Source organism: Apostichopus japonicus, chromosome 17 (assembly GCF_037975245.1).
Source record: "Apostichopus japonicus isolate 1M-3 chromosome 17, ASM3797524v1, whole genome shotgun sequence".
Classification (NCBI taxonomy): Eukaryota; Metazoa; Echinodermata; class Holothuroidea; order Aspidochirotida; family Stichopodidae; genus Apostichopus; species Apostichopus japonicus.
In genome coordinates, this window is record NC_092577.1 from 34,731,875 (window position 1) to 34,749,539 (window position 17,665).

Below are 17,665 nucleotides of genomic sequence, written 5' to 3' on the forward strand. Positions count from 1 at the left end.
GGTACAGAAATATTTGACTTGATTTTCTAATCTAAAGGATGAGAACTGAAATAATTTCAACACAGAATCGAGTCATGTTCTGGGATGTTGTTCACAAGTTGAATTCGGAGACAAATAGGATGGTACAGAAATATTTGACTTGATTTTCTAATCTAAAGGATGAGAACTGAAATAATTTCAACACAGAATCGAGTCATGTTCTGGGATGTTGTTCACAAGTTGAAGTCGGAGACAAATAGGATGGTACAGAAATATTTGACTTGATTTTCTAATCTAAAGGATGAGAACTGAAATAATCTAGCATGGAATTCTGTCTGAGGTAATAAAATGGAACAAATAACAAGCACAGAATACAGACAGGTTCATTCATACTTAGTAAAGATTCCTAAATCCTATTGGTCCATTCAGGTCAGCTGACCATGGTTAATCCTGTGAGTAACGCACGGTAAAATTACTGGGTATCACTTTAATAAATCTTTGGTTATATGTAACCAAAAATGTTTTGTTTTATGATTTTTCCCCCACACAAATGGTAGTGTATGAATGAACGGGGTTAATCAACGGTCTAGCGTGCGTTACTCACATGATTAATGCACTCCGAGTGTTAATGCTATCGCTGGATGCACTCGGGCTCCGCCCTCGTGCATCGCTTGCATTATCCCCCGATCGTGCATTAATCCTGTGAGTAACGCACGCTAGACCGTTGATTAACCCCTTATTAATGAGCTGGGTGAACCACAAATGGGAATTCTTTGTCTTCAGACACAGTCAAATAAAATAAGCAACTTTATTAGACATATGAAACATCTGTGAATATTCAGATATTCAGATTGCAAATATGTGTGAAAGACAATGTAAGGGTTTTTATGGTTTAATTCTGTTTTCAGCCGGATATTTTGAGTTTTTATGATAGTTAGTCATTTTCCAAGTAATTATTGTTTTCGATAATAATAGTGATGGTAGTTAGATACAGCATTGAAAATGTACCATCAGAGGGAAGATATGATTGGGAATAAGAAACATCTTAGCCATATGGTCATAGACTGCTGCTATTGCAGAGTAACCATCAACAGATATTCTGGTAGCAAACAATGTGATACCTTGCAGGGTTGCCAGTTTTTCTGTCATTCAACCAGCCAAAGAATTGGAGGCCAAGTTGGTTGAAAACATGCCAATTACATAATTTACTTTTATTTCATGTATATGTGTAGAATTTTGTGTGGGTTAGCAGCGATTTGTTACAATTGATTGCAAATGGAGCAAAACATGTTAAAAATTGCCAGGATATATGCAACCTTGCATCAGAGTCAGACTGACAACATGAAATGGTTAAAATTGTTGTTCTTTGGGGGAATTTAGCCATATTTTAGCTAAGATTCTTTTTTTTTTAATTGTTTGGCCATTAAAAAAACATCTAAAATTCTGTTTGGCTGGTTCTTTCATTTTCCTAAAGTCAAGGTAATATGGAAATTTTCCGAAATTTTATTATTCTTGGATCACTTACAATTTTTATCGGTCAGTATAAAGGAAATATCCACAAAGATTCATTATCAGGTCATGGACTTGTTTCCACGGAATTGTGCAACTAACAAATTTAAAAGAGGGAATTATACCTAATGGTATACTTTGAGCATTCACATAGTTAGAAAAACAATACAGAAACATATCGCATGGCTTGTAAAGCACTATAAGTAACGAATGCCCCTTGTACATAGATCAAAGCATTGTGACAACAAAGGTTAAAACGAAGACAAGTTTCTAACAAAATAATTTGAGTTTCATGGTTGTTTTTTTTTATTTTTCTCTTTTCGCAGCAGGAGGAGGGGGTGTGGGGGTGGTAGACTGGGACAGTATCTCCCAAACCAGGACAGAAGATGGAGAAATGAAAACAATGGCTAGCCGGGCTGAGAGGTAAGCATCTGTTTTTAAGAACTCCTCCTCTGCCCAACCCCCCCCCCCCTCACCAACACAACATTATTAGTCTATATGATAGAGATAACTGTCACAAACAAACACCTCCCCTGCCCACCTCCCCCTCATCCCAACTAGGAGACACACACCCAATCATCGTTATCGGTCTGAGTGATCGAGATAACTGTCACAAACAACTCCTCCTCTGCCCCCCATCCCCCACATCCCACCTCAGCACATTCAGGAGACACAAACCCATTCATTGTTATCGTTCTATATAATAGAGATAACTGTCACAAACAACCCCTCCCCTGCCTCCCCCCTCATCCCAGCCAGGAGACACAAACCCTCCTGTCAGTATCGGTCTATGTATTGGAGATAACTGTCACAAAAAATTTCCTCCCCCCTCCCTCCCCCCCTCCCCCCATATCTCTCCTCATCTCGCAGCCAGTAGTCACAAACCCTGCCATCATTATCGTTCTATGTAATGAAGATAACTGTTATGAATGCCATGGGGCTATAGTATGCTGCCTTGTACCTACCCTGTTACTATAGTTAGGAAGGTGATATAAAGTGTCATGGTTTGCTGGGGCTGGGGAAGAGTTTGGGGGGGGGAATAGGGAAGGTATAGTGTACTGATAATTCTACATTTGTTAAAAGCTTTCGCTGAAATTTTAATTATTGTTATTTTTCACCCACTCCTCCTTTCAATTAGCAAAATGTCGTGGATAGGTCTAACATTTATTCTTGCGTTAACACCCTGCCTTCATATTTTAGTTGATAAAGATAACATGATATAAAAAGCAGACTGAGGAAGCCAAAGTTGTCATCATAAAGTTGTCTCTCTCCATAGAGTGTCTCTCAAGAGACAATATATGACTTCATATTACATCATCATAACCAAATCATCAAAGGTTTCCATTCCTTTGGTGTTTGGATCTGCAAAAACATGAGAAGGAATGTGAATCCTTGATATTTATAACTTTTTGCATGAAATAACCAGCAAGTGGGGGATCCAGTTACAGTTATCAAAAAAGTATACTAGTATTGTATCCAACTCCCTTGTTATCTGCTAGCATCGCATTCTCGTTATAAGTCACAAGAAGGTGTCCGCTCGAGGGATATCATTTAAGGAAATCGATAAGTAACAATCCTTCTCTTTTTGGCATCATATTCATAGTTTATAAACCAGATGTGGAGTTGACAAGAATTTTTTTTAAAATTAGTTAACAGATTCTTCAAATTTTCCGAGTTTGATTTGACCCCTCCCCAAAAAAAATGTTTGGAAACCGTTCAAAATTTCAGTTTTGTTTGTGAAGAAAAGAGATTCAGAGAGATTGTTTATACATTCTTGAAACAGATGTGATATTCTTGGCAGAGCTTCTCGAGAGAAATGTAGAATCATGCCGTAACTTCACAATTGTTACCTGATAGTGTCATATTAAACTACGTTTCACCGGAGATGTCTCGTTGAGGGTGTCTTCTGAATGAAGACTTTACTGCTTCTTCATACGTTCATCGCATACGTAGCATCAGATCATCTTTGGAATTCGAAAAGAACTTTCCTGAAAGTTTTGCAAATGATTCAAATTTCCCAGTTGGTGTAAAAATTAGAAATAATGGATTGGGAAATAACAGACTTACAAAAACCATTGTTCTCGAAACATTATTATCGAAGTAGAAATGTTAGACAACAATAATTTACTATCATAGGTATCGATGATGCTGTCATTTGAAGTATGTTTTCTGGGTACAGTTTATATTGAACTATGCGTTATACCTAAATGGGGTTGTCCCTTCAAGGGAACTTGATCAGTAACAATTTTTGTTTGTTTTATGTTGTTTGGTTACATAAATAGTGTATCAAGCTGACATCGAGCTTCTTGGAAATGCATACATGTTATTCAAATTTCAGTTTTGTGTCAAAAGAGTTAAGAGATTTATGATTGGGAGTGTACCTTTACTCTGGAAGCAGATGCGATATCTAGGCAACGAAGAAAGGTTGCAAGGAATTGAAAGAGCCTCAAAGAGGAAATGTCGAGGAAATGTAGTTGATTTCTGGATACTCTCGTCTTGAACTATGTGTAACACCAATATGAGGGTGTCATGCCAAGAAACTTGATAATAAAATATTTGTCTGTGTGTATTTACTGCATGAATCATTCTTGGTGATGACAAAGAGCTTTTTGAAATGCATACAGAGTATTCAAATTTCAGTTTTGAGGAGAGGAAAATAGAGATTGATTTATGAGGGTAGTTTTCCTTAGCTCTTGAAACAGATGTTTGATTGCGGGGAAAGTAGGGTCAGAATTGGTGACATGAAAAGTACAAATAATACTTTTAACTTTAAGAGGATATCCTAGATACAGTCATATTGAACTATGTGTAGGACAAGTAGGTATCTACTGGAGAGTAGCTGTCAAGGAAATTTGATCTTGAAAGCTTTGTTTTTCTATCGTAGTCACAGCATCAATCACTTTGTGTGCTTGATGTAAACAAAACAAATAATTAATTGGGGAACTGTCCATTGGTCTTGCTTTGTGACAATTGATATGGCAGACCTGTTTGCTGCAAGTTCACAATATGCTACGACTATGGGACAATTTCAATTAATGCTTTGTAGGTAGCTTGATTGCATATTTCACCAGGGTGCTTGGAAAATGTCCCTCACCCCCTCCCCCCTCCCACCTCCCTCCCCTTTCTAAGGAAAGGTTTGCTAAATTAAATATCAAGCATTCATGTCACTCAATTTTGAAGTAAAAAAATTGGATGTCAACTTTAAGTTTCTCTTTTTTTCCTCTCATATTTGTTCAGATCTGCATCAGTTGCTAGTGAAAGGAGTATCATAACAAGAGATTTATCATCAGCAGAGATGAGGAAATACAGTAAGAGGAGAACGACACTCTCTGTAAGTTAGAAGAGGTTCCATCCTCTTTTCTGTGTTGTAATAGTATATGCTAATGAGGTCAGACCTCACATCTGCTTCTACTACTAGTGAAAGGAGTATCATAACAAGAGATTTATCATCAGCAGAGACTATCTAGAGTTTTAACCCATTCTTTATATTATGTAAACATGACAAGGTGAGGCTAAAATAATTTCAAAGATCTACTGAAATAAAAGCAATGAAAATTGTTGAACAGAATTACAAGATGTCACAATCTTGTCTCTCCCTCCACCCCCTCCCCTTTTGGCAGGTTCAACCCGAAAAATAGAAATTGTGGTATAATCTCTTGCTGGAAAATGTTCACAGAGGCTCCTTGCTTTTGGGGCCCCATTGATCTCAGGGGCCTTTGGGTACTTGCTACATTCTGACTATGGAACAGTCCAGCACTTATCTCAAGAGGGTTAGTAGACAAAATGCTAATTAGTAGTTTGCTTTCTCTCCTCTCGTCTTTGTAGAAAGAACAGTTGGAGGAGAGGGACGTGGAGGATGAAGCCGCAGAGGAGCAGGTTAGCAGCTGGGTGGAAACAACCAATCAGAAACTATCATCCTCGTCATGTGATGATGAAAGACCACTCAGTGCTGAGTGAGTAATTCTTTCATTTCCAAAAGTGTTCAGCAACTGGACATGGTTAATTTTTTTTTAGAATAATTTTTGTAAATCACTACTTTTAAATCCCCTCAAGATTCTCACATGTCAAAGCAATTACAGTTAAATCCCATGGATTATCTGGATCATGGATTAATGAGATCAGGATTGTGTAGTACGGCATATGTATCACTGCTGTAAGGTTTATATGTATGTTATCTTTCAAGATTATAACAAATGCATGACGACACAATACACAGGGAAGCATCAGTCTTGAAGAACTTTAGAAGATTGTTATGAAATGATGAGAATGTATGATACATGGGAATACTTATGTGTGGGGATCCTTGTCATGGTGAGGGAGGGAGAGGGAGGGGGGGGTTGGGTGCTGTGCCTCGTCTTCTAACATCTGTTGCTTCCGAATTTTGCTGCAGACACAATTCTGTGGAAATTAAGGTACAAAATGGAAACTTAAGCATGATTTGGACACTGGAATGATGGGAATGTAAGGTACATGGGAATACTTATGTGTGGGGGATTCTTGTCATGGTGAGGGAGGGGGAGGGAGGGGGGGTTGGGTGCTGTGCCTCGTCTTCTAACATCTGTTGCTTCCGAATTTTGCTGCAGACACAATTCTGTGGAAATTTAGGTACAAAATGGAAACTTAAGCATGATTTGGACACTGGAATGATGGGAATGTATGGTACATGGGAATACTTATGTGTTGGGGATCCTTGTTATGGTGAGGGAGGGGGAGGGGAGGGGGGGTTGGGTTCTGTGCTTCCTCTTCTAACATTTGTTGCTTCCGAATTTTGCTGCAGACACAATTCTGTGCAAAGTGAAACCATTGTTTGCTTATGCATTGCTGTTTCAGTAGTAATTTCGGTATCTACCAATACTTATCACAAGGCCCCCACCCCCCCCCCCACCTGTTCCAAGAAATCTTGGATTTGTCACTGGTGTTGATCACTGCAAATAGCAAAACTAGAATATAACAAGCTTAAATTCTTTTTCATCTTCCTTCATCATGAAAATTTTCCCCATTTAATGTCGACAGCGTAAGACCCAGGAAGAAACCTTTTAAGCCGTTATTTCCGAGCAAGAGACTGGTGCATATGAACGAGAGACTACGCAATAAATTCGCCGACGTCAAAGAAGACAACGCTCTAGAGTTACACGACAAACTGGAAGCTCTCGAAAAGTAAGCTGCAATGTGTCCTTTTGTGTGTTGTTTAAAGATTTCATTGTTGGGCTGAGCATAAAGATTTTAATTGGTACTCTATTGTCTGTTGAACCCTGGTGAGACAAAAATATAAAAAATGGTAATTGTTGTCCTCGAAGTTGATACAATAAAATTTTATTTCCTTTTGCCAAACCTCCCACATTTTATGTGCCGATGATTTTATCGTTCCTGGATTGAATTTTGCTGCAATAAGTTATCAGATGATGTAATTGAGTAGCTTATATTTGTTCTTGATTTTGAAAACTATGGTTTGTAGCATCATGGTGTAGCTGAAGGGAGTTGGTCTGGCAGGCTAGGGTTTGTTTTTCTAAACTCCTTCTGTAAGTAAAAATTAGCTGGATACATAATTTTGCTCAAAAGAAGGTACATAGTGTAAAACCTTGGCACCCTTTTAACCAATGTTTTCTTATGCACCACTATTTCCTTTTAACCAATGTTTTCTTATGCACCACTATTTCCTTTGTACTTTCCGTATCTACCAATACACCCAACCCGTCTTCTGAAAATCCTTGAATCGCCACATATGTCAAGTTTTTTGTGTCATGTCTGGTCGATCCTATAAGAAAGTAGACTGAGAGTCTGTCTTCATTGATATAAATCTGATTTATTTCTAAGAAAAGCTTTGTCTCTCTTCCTTAGCGCATGAACAATTGTCCTTCTTTAAGTTCCTCCTCAACTCGCTGCATTCGTATCTCGTCTCCTCCTTGCACTTTTCGAAACCCGTCACGTAAAAACGTACATAAAATCATTAACATTTTCCACTGTGACAGCGTGTCATAAGGTAATTGGACAATGATTATCACATGAGTAGGGCGATTACCCTTTACGTAATCATCTCTGAGGTTTTGACATTTCTATACGACGGTCTGTAGCTGTAAGTATTTTGGCTTCATTATGACATGTTTGTGAGATTATTTTGTGTGCAAGGTGTTTGTAGCTACTACTTCTCTGAAGCTGTTTTATCTTTGATTGTGTTGAGTATCTTTTTTTTTCATCCCGTTTAATCAATGATAGGAAAAAGTATGTCCGAGTAGAGAAGAAATTCAATTCCATCGACTGCAAGAAAAATCGTCACATCAGCTTGCAGCTGACTGAGTTTAGAGAGGTCGGTAAAGATAAGGAAGAGACGGCCGAGGAGAAGAAAAAGAAGAAGAAACTGGAAGATGAGAGCAAATGGTGAGTTGTTTGTTGTTGCATATTTTATCTGGCGAAAAGAGGATAAGATGTGGCATAATGAGGCAGGGTCTGACTTAGAGAGGGGGGGAGGGGGGTTCCCACTCTTCTGGTTGGGATAAAGAGATTTTCAAGTGTTACTATATAGAAATTTAAGATCTTGTAAGTTCTCTCCACTGTTTTTATGACGACACTATGTTGGATCTACCCAACAATCTGGACATTATATGAAACTGGTGTAAATGTGTAACGGACAATCAGGTTAAATGGATAAAGAAGGATTTGTGCGGGGAATCTGGTAGTCCTAGTAAGTGTGGAATAACTGAAAAGTTTGGAATTACTAGGTTTGTTTGACTGTATCATATAAAACCAATACGGTTTGAAGGTGGTACTAACATACTATCTTGTCTCTGGTTGTCAAGATTGCTCCCAAAATATTCTAAAAGTCAAATTAGGATCACTTCGATTCAAACTTTCACAGGAATTTTGAAATCTTTTGAAATTGTTTAGAAGGGTTAATCAGACTAAAAAATTTTGTGGTAGTACTGATACTAATGGACTTAAAAGTTACAATGCAAAAGAGCCTCGGGAAAGTTGGAACAGCTAGTTAGCTCAAATCCAATTAAATCAAACTTTTGTGGAAATTTTGTGGAAATTAATTTAAAATGAGATGTACTCATATCACATACAGCTTTCTTTGATTTAGAATGAATCGATGATAAAGTGCTTTGATTGTATTTTGCTGCTTCAAAGGTTTCAAGAATTGGTCCGCCTGCTCCCAGATAGCATCTGGTCGGATCGTCAGTGTGCCGCCATGATGGATAAACTTCAGAGTATGGGCCAGATAGAGAGTAGAAAAATCACCCCTCAGAAATTTTTGAACGTTCTCACGAGCCTCAAACACTGGGAGCTGTGTGCCCCGGATGTCAGAGCCGCAGTGGAGGTACAACTGGCAATTTGAAATTTGAAAATTTGAAATTTTATCAACTTTTTTTCAAATTTGCTTGAAGTTTTTTCTTTTATGTGTTTGTCTCTGATGTGTTTGCTTCCCTGTGTTGGAAGAAGAGGCAGCATTTCACCTTGTATGTGCGTACAAATTTGGTTTGTTACTATGGTAACAGTTTGTTTTGATTTGGAGACATCGTGTGCTTTCGGTTAGTTCAGATTTGTAACTAAGGCAACATGTTGCATAATGCGTAAACCATGGAGAGGGAAAAAACAAACACAGTTTGGGACTACGCTTGTAGTGCTTAGTATAAGACTAGAAGGTTATTCTAACTTGTAGATGAACACCTCCAATGGGGATAGTTAAAAAAAACCAGTTGTGAAAGAGTTTGACACTTCAAAACTATTTTTCTCCCAATGAGAGGCATGAACCACCTGTGAATTGGGAGTCAGTGTAACAGGAAGCATGTTGTTTGTGTTCCAGACATGAGACCATCATTCACTGGTATTGATTGCACCTATGGCTACATGTTCATATATATATTGTGGATATTTGTTTTCGATGATGAATATTGAAGCCTTGCCAAACTTCATTTGATATTTTCATTACATAGTTAGCAATACTTCTACCGGTTCTACCACTGCTCCTGTGAAAAAATATGAACAGATTTTTTATACTTGAATTGAAAAATCATAAATTTAACATATCTTATAGATTCAGCCAATCCATTGCTCTATGCAGAAACTTACTAGAGTTTTGTCATGTTCTTACAAATATGTTACATGGAAAATTGACATTAATAATTTTGTTGTTTATTACCATGTCAATAACTTGTGCGGTTTGTGTATTTGCCTCTTCAGTTTGTACGTGAGAAAGTGGTCGGTATGTCCGTGGAGGAATTTGAAGCTTGGTATCGAATCGAGATTGAAGATCTCAACAGATCCAGAAGTGCTCCCCCTATGACCAGTTGACCACTGATTGGGAATCCTAACAGAATAGCAGTTTGGTGAAACCACGATGCTTACCTCTGCAAAGAATTAGGTACATCTGGGATTGTGAAGGATGGTCGGAGTTCTTTTGGTCTACAGACTCACCCCAATGCAGAGATTTGAAGAAGAAAAAACTTTCTTTGTTAGGTCGTAAATCTGCCAGTAATCTTTGGGTTGTTTGACAACCATCAATAGACCCATTGTAATATTTGGGCATGAGATGGAATGGGGGGGGGGGTCATGGAGGGTGGAGGAGGGAAGACTCTGGGAAAAGTATGGACTAGCATGATTTGGTTGTTAGAAAACCTTCGTTTCATACAATAAATTTGTCCTGTCTTGGAGATGTAGGAAAACTTTAATAAGGACCGTCTTTCAAATTGTTAACAAACATTTTGTGACCATAAATTGTAGTAGGAGTTTTAGTCAGCATTTTTGACATTATTTCATTTTTCGTTTCCTCCGATTTTTGTTTTTAAATCAATCATATTGAAGAAATTATATGCAAGAAGTTCCCTCTCCCATCTTACAACATAAATATTTCCAGCAGTCAAAAAGCTCAAAACCTGTCTGGGTAATTGTAATAGTGTTCCTCTACATATGCCCTGTTTTCCATTTTTTGGGCCATTTTTTTAATATTAGTAACATACTTAAAGAAAATAAAACAATGTGCTATTGTTTTCTTTGTGCTTTAACAAATGTGTGCTCATCATTGTGCTAAACTATACCTCCCTTTATGTGTGTATATTTCTTCCAAAAATACTATATATCACATAGATTTTAACCTCAAATCTTTTAAATGTCTGCATCTATCCATGAAAAACATATTGTAGATTATTTTTTTCAATGGGAATGAAGCTTTCTTTTAGACTTTTACAAATTACAAACAGTTTGTCAGACATTTCAGTCTCTCAAAGTTGGATAGTCTCAATCAACTTGGTGACCTGGGAGGCAAGGATTAGATGGGGCCCCAAAGCGAGCAAATTGAGCATTTTGAATAAAGGTGAAGGGATTTAAGAGAGATGGTTATTTAATAACAGCTTTTGAACTTTCAATAATTTTATCTAAGGGCAATACACCTCAAACTGCAAAGTATATCTATCATTTGTCAAATAGACATGTGACTTTTTTCGTACTTCCTATCTTTAAAATAGTTTACTTCTACAAAACCTCAGTGTGCTAAAAATATGAACAGGGTTTAGCAATTCCAAATGTTTGAAGTGAAGTTACAAGAACCCCCCACAAATGCAAAAGATTGCTTTGATATAAAAATGGAAGCAAATTTTGTTGCCACTTGCTATGCACAAAACCCCAATTTCTCCAACTGCAATATCAAATGTCAGGTTAAGATTAGCTCTTAAAAAATTCTTCTGGATATTTCAAGACATCATAAAAAAAAATTAAAAAAATAAATACCAAAACTTCAATCATGAGTAGTTCAAATATTTTATTCCATATCTATTAATTATCAAATAGTATGTAAATTCATATTATGCAGATGTACCTTTTCAGACTACAATAATTCAATTTTACGATACTTATATTATGTATAGTTTTGCTAGTAGGCCTAAGTGAAAATATATTCCGTCCTTTGTATATTCTCTATGTAACGAGCTAAATTGTGCATATTTAGAGTGAAATTTGTATATATTGATTTATCAGCAATAAAACTGGTGAAATAGAGCAGATCTGTGATACTTGATAATTTTTACATCTTATACTGTATAGCTTAATGTTCTTTTACAAATATTTATACTTTACAAATATTATATGTTAGGGGCCAAGATTAGCCCCAAACATGCACTTTTCATGTGTGACAGCCCACAGGAACATTTTTTCTCAGTGCAAGTTGCAGTTAAGTATCATTATTTTCCAATGCTGAAGACTCCACTGTCAGTATGCCTGGAACACAGGTCCCCTTCCCAACTGACAATTGCAACAAAAAAGGCCTAACCCTCTGAGCACACCTCACCCTTGACACAACGTATCATTGTAAGTGGAGAGTGAATTGTTACCATTTTGCGAATAGATATGTAGTCATGTAGTCATTAAATATGCTACAAGGCCCAATCCATAGCACCCTGATTGATTTAAACGCTCATCAGTGTGGGTGCTAGTTCTGGTAATATCAATAAGCATTGGTCTTACTGGCCCTGCCTCCCCTCCTCCCAATCTCCAACCTGTGTCTGAGTCCCTGAGATGCTAGCAGTAACAAATATTTCTTAGAATTTCTTCGAGATGAAGAAATCAGTCCGTCATCTCCTAAAGTCTCCATCCTCTCAGTTAGTTATAGAGTATCTTCCATCATCCCAGGGTTTTCATGATTTTCTTGGAAATCCCACCAATGGAGTAAACTAAAGAGAAATTTAAAACATAATAAAATTAATATTAAAACAAAAGAAAAAATCCATTGTTTAGATTAATTTTGTTTAGTAAAGTAGGGTAATTAATATAGGGGAAAACTCGGGTATAAATCTTGACTATATTATCAATAAAAATTACAACTGCAAATGTTATTTTAATTAAACGTATATTTATAACCTAGGTACTTAATATATTATAAATGTCATTTAAGAATCTAGTTTTGAGATTTCCATTTTTCCGTTTAGTCAGTAATTGCTTCCTTCTCAGCTTCATTTTTGCTTGAACGGTCAACATATACTGTACATGTGTACAGTGTGTGTACACATGTCTGCATAAACTTTACATTGACGCTGATACACATTCTATTTATAACAACACTACAGTTGGATGGCAGGTGTGCCAAGAACATTTGCTGGTGGTCTGGGGAGTAATAAACGTGGAATTTAATCTGCTAAGATTTGTCTGATGAGCAAAGTTGGTTATCCAATATGTAATAGGTGGTAAAATAGAACTAGGGTTTACAATATGTAATCAAAACAAAGGAGAACTAGTTGTTGAGACCTGGGGAAGGGGGCTTCAGTTGAGGTAATCCCAGTCCCCTATACGAACAACATTCTGAAAGGGGTTGGGGGTGGGAAGAATCCTGTCCAACAGAAACTGCAATCATAATTGTAAAATCAGAACGGTTGAAGGTCTTTTACTAAGTTTTGACAATTTTCCCTCGTTTCTTGGAGTAGCGGCCAAATTTCTGTCTAGAAAATGTTTCCACCTGAATTTGAAACTACTTTGTTGCACTTACCTAAGAAATAGGGACATGCTTTTAATTTTTGGAATTGAAGTAAATGATCTTAATTATATAGAGATAAGGGTCCCGACATGTCTGGGGAAATATGGACATATATGATACCAGGTAAGACAGGTCTTTTTTTTCAGCAGCAGGTAAACTGATTTTCCATCAGTCATTATTTATTTTAAAAAATTTTTTTTTTGGCTAAAGAAAGCTTCAGTGCACTTTAATCACAGGATAACACTTACAAATAAATTCTGCATGCAAGTAACTGCCCATCCAGCTAATTTCAAGATATATGGCCACTTGGGACTAAATATATGAATTATCTTACACATTTTAGAAAAAACAAAGAATTTTATAAAAAGAAGTATCGACCAATTAAGGATGTCAGTGCGACCAATGAAACCAGAATGCTTGGCGATGAGATGTAAATAAATATATTGGCTGTTAATAGGCAAATGTGCATTACAGAGCTGGATACAATGTTGGAGGTGAAATTAACACGATTGGTTACAGGTATAAAGATTATATATGATAAGCAGTTGCCATAGCAACGGAGGAGGAGAGATGAAGAGATAATGAAAAGAGAAAGATTATAAAAAGGATTGAGATATAATAACTGTTAATTGTAGAGTTTCGTTGGGAGGGAGGGGTAGGACTATTTAATATTCTGGGGCTGATTTTTATGTACAACTAATAAGATGGGGAAGGGGGGGGGGGGCATAAGCTGCCTCCTCCCCTGTCACTTGGGGCAGTCCAAATAAAGTGGATTGAATACACCATGAGTCACCATATAACTGATGATTTGAAAAGTTAACTGGACGCTTATAAGAACTCTTTGGATGGCCAAATGCTTATAATACAGAGATATGAAATATTAGAAGATAAAATCTACCCCCTTAAAACAGGTTTTCTTTTTAAGTGAGAAGAATGAGTGTCAGTGGACTTTGTTTAACTCACTGTTCGGTATCCTGTCCATCAAAGCTCTTTACAACTCTCTTCCCACGGTTGCTACTCCTGAAAGAGAGAGTTTATAACTTCTGGTGGGAATTGTCTTAGTTATGATTATATTTTATACAAAACAATCTCCAGAGGAAGTGGACACCTATTAATAACTATATGATTACCAGTTTATCGTTTCAAGATGCTGTCGACAGACATATATCCACTCTTTCATGTCTATTTCATCTCTATTGTGTTTGCAGAGCTGTTTTTAATGTATTGGTAATGTTACAGGTCTATCAACATACTCAAACTTTGGATATTTTGTGAAAAAAAGATTAAAAAATAGCATTATCATGCAGCGTTTCCCGTAAAATGCTAGAAAGTTAATTAAATGGTCATTCATGCTCATTCCTCAACAAATATATAGTTTTTATCGGCGCTATCATAAAGAATTTTTTCTCACATTTTTTTTTATGTTTTAACATTCCTCAATGGTCGCCAATTATTTTAAGGGTGGTGACCTCCAGGAAGGAACACTTTCAACAATTGTTCACTCACCATAACTTTCTTCCTTTTTGTGGGGGGGGGGGGGGCGGTTCTAGGCTGATAACATTTAACTTGACCAGAAAAGAGCATTTTACGTATTTAATGTCATGCATGAAAATTAGATTCCAACATGCAACCAATGCTCACAATAAAAAAAAAATTAAAAAAATACACATTTGGAGACTAAATGGAGACTAAGTAGATACCACCTGGACACCAGGTTACATATATCTTCCAGACCTCCTGTAACTTTTCTTTAAATTTATCACTATCAATACCTTTTTAATAAAGTCTGTATTAGTTTACCATCTCAATCATGCATAGAGGGTTACCATATGTCCTGATTAATTGGGATTGTCCCACATTATGCAACGAAAATATATTGTCCCATGGTAAACTAAATGATCCCAAATTTGTAAAGGTCATTGTGATGTATAAAAAAAACTATCACTTTTACCAAATGCTACCTTAAAATAGTACACGCATAGCAGGCATCACTAAACGTGAAAGCATTATACAATCATTTTTCACACACAAAAGCGAGCTATGGATAGCCCCATATTAGCCCTACTAGCTTGGTGGGAAAAGCTGTGTAACGTATGCTGCATAGTTACAACAAGTGCTAACAATCAAGTTCATCTGTCTCGAGACGCTCCCCTCAGCCCCACCCCCTCTCAGCCCCCCCAGAACACAGTGTCAACCAAAGAAATATGGTAACTTGAATAATGCATGACTTCAAGTCAACAGTATTGTACCAACAAAGTGATATTTGACCAATATTTCTAGATTTAAAAGCAATTATTGAAATAAAGAACTCCTTACACACTTGGGTACTCATAGTACGAAGAGGATACCGCTTCAGGCGACGTACAGTTCTTCTTGGTAATCTCTGAGAAAGACTGAAGTACACAAACTATATCAAATAAATTGCAACAGGTCCTAGAGATAGGGGGCGGGGGTTGGGAAGGGAGGTGGGTAGGAAGGGCTCGAAAACAGTCCGGCATTCTGGCACTGTTGCAACGGAGAAATAGCTAAGCGGGCCAAGAAAATTCCTACAGAAAATCTCCAGAGATGCCCAAACCTATAGGTTCTCCATATATGCTGTTCTTGGCTCCAGATAAGGAAATCTTGTGTTGAGCTGTGTGGGTTGGGGGAGAGGGGAGACAGCGGGATTGGGCAATTGGTGGGTAGGGTCATTTGGAAAAAGCCTTTTCTATAAGGATGTAAAAACAGTGTGATATTATTCCAAGAAAGTGGTGGGAGGCAGAATGTTGAGGAGAAGAAATGCCTTTCCTGTAGTCTAAACACCTTTCAAAGAGAATGTTGCCCCAGGTAGGGGTGGAGGAGGGAGGGAGGGAAGGAGGGATGGAGGTAGATGTCTTGCCTGTATGTGTAAAGTAAAAACACTACAGCAAGAGGAAAAGATATGCAACAAGAAAGGTAAAGGATGAGAATGGTTAATTGTGGTTGGCAGAGGGCAGAATATCAATTTTATACTTGTTCAAGGTGTGACAGCTGCATAAGTTACCTCATTAACAACTTGTTGCATATTCATCATACAATTTGAATGTTGTTTTAAGATATATGTAGTTTAGGTAAGTATATAAGTTTTGTGTCAATCTTGTGTTTGTCTCTAGGCAGAGGAAAGGGTAGGGGCAATTAAGAGGAAGGGTAAGAGGGGTTGAGGAGGTTGGGCAAGAGCAAATTAGGAGGAAATGGAAGGGTGGGGAGAAGGGTGAGGGGGATGGGTAAGGGGCAAAGGGAAATCAATGTGGGTGAAGATTGAAATCAATCAATGTGTGAATGGTAACTACATAGAAATGACATTCATATGTAACAAGTATTACACTGACTTACTGTACCACAGTCACCACATACATTATCTCAATGCCATGCAGTCAAAACTGAGTCATAAGAACAATTTAGTATGAAACTTGGAATAAAAACGGATCCAGAACATGTACGATCCAATGTTTCGATCCACCAAGCTGCTTGTATTAGTCAATGATTATGACTACAGCTCATTGTGTATACCTTGTAAGGCACAGGTTTGAGATTGTGGCATGGGGAGGTGTTGGGGGAGGGCCAGAGTTCAGTGGTGTTAAAAATAATGACCAGCACCCATTTACTGTCGAATGTAAAAATATTTCTCAATGATTGGTTACATTTGTTGAAATTGTGCAGTTGCCATCGGGAAATGCCAGAGATTGTCATGTTGACCAGTTGTAGTCATAAACACATGCATACAAACTGCCGACTATCCAAGATTATCTTCACTAGGACGGTCGAATTGAGAAAGATCCCATTTAATACTTTTTGCAAAATGTGTAAACGTTACAGGACAACAAACTTCATCTTGGCATATATATATATATATATATATATATATATATATATATATATATATATATATATATATGTAGTGTATTTAACTGATGATCTGCCCAATTCCTTGGTGACAGTAACTTCTGTCCATAATTTGTAAAAGTGATATCTGCTCTGAATGTGTTAACATGGTTTCAACATTTCTTTTGACATTCGTTTTAAGACGTAATCGGCTTTCTTGTGATATTTAAAAGTATCTGTTGTAACAGGTTTGTATTTTGTACGACGAAGGATATTAAATTGGCAACACTCAACGTTGTAGAGCAGGTTCACAGTATATGTTAGTTTACACCAATTCAACATAACACCGCAAAACAGAACAAATATTAAACATTCGGTGATTGGAAGTCAAATCCCACTTTTGTTAAAATAAAAACCACAATTTTGTACTTTTTATTTTGTTTTCTACAATATGAAAGCCTGTCTTGTGCTCTTTGTGAAATGACAAGTTTTCTGGAAAGTGAAAAAGTGACATTTCACAAGTCTAGGTCACATGATTGACCTTTGTGTTAAACAATTACTCAAAACTACAAAACACAATTATAAATACCAAGAACAGCAAACCATGCCAAAGCTTTTCCTTTCTGTTAATATGTATTTGAGTACCTTGGTACTTTTTCACTTATTGACATCAAAAGTAACTATTTATATAAGAACAATTTTTCATCAAGAAATCTGTTCATACCACTATTAAACACACACCGTCCACCATCCCTCCCCTCCCCTAAAAATAAAATTGGTTATCAAATTCTCTATCTTCACACTGGTGTTTAAGCAAATACATCAATTTGTACAAAATTTGAATCTGTAGAAACTGTCTTCGAAGAAATACGGCTGTATATA

General features: G+C 37.0%; 2 protein-coding genes across 8 annotated transcripts in view; one reads left to right on the top strand and one right to left on the bottom strand.

Moving 5' to 3' along the window:
* LOC139954774 (coiled-coil domain-containing protein 60-like) overlaps positions 1-11,476 on the top strand; it is a 24,883-nt gene extending 13,407 nt beyond the window's left edge. For 4 of the 5 annotated variants that reach the window (XM_071954699.1, XM_071954701.1, XM_071954700.1 and 1 more), the window contains 7 exons: positions 1,815-1,911; positions 4,726-4,819; positions 5,314-5,441; positions 6,502-6,645; positions 7,702-7,863; positions 8,614-8,803; positions 9,667-11,476. In XM_071954699.1, coding sequence (XP_071810800.1) covers positions 1,815-1,911; positions 4,726-4,819; positions 5,314-5,441; positions 6,502-6,645; positions 7,702-7,863; positions 8,614-8,803; positions 9,667-9,777 — 926 coding nt within the window. In that variant the 3' untranslated portion in view covers positions 9,778-11,476. The remainder of the gene's footprint in view (positions 1-1,814; positions 1,912-4,725; positions 4,820-5,313; positions 5,442-6,501; positions 6,646-7,701; positions 7,864-8,613; positions 8,804-9,666) is intronic. The other variant, XM_071954698.1, reaches the window with a different exon arrangement.
* The window catches only part of LOC139954775 (ADAM 17-like protease), a 23,475-nt gene continuing 16,246 nt past the window's right edge, over positions 10,437-17,665 (bottom strand). The window contains exons 22-24 of one of the 3 annotated variants that reach the window (XR_011788177.1): positions 15,260-15,336; positions 13,907-13,963; positions 12,075-12,146 (exon numbers count right to left, since the gene is read on the bottom strand). Coding sequence is in view for 2 of the 3 variants with exons in the window: in XM_071954703.1 (XP_071810804.1) it covers positions 12,080-12,146; positions 13,907-13,963 (124 nt within the window). In the remaining variant the exon portion in view is untranslated. Of the gene's footprint in view, positions 12,147-13,906; positions 13,964-15,259; positions 15,337-17,665 lie in introns of all 3 variants that reach the window. The other 2 variants (XM_071954703.1, XM_071954704.1) reach the window with 2 other exon arrangements.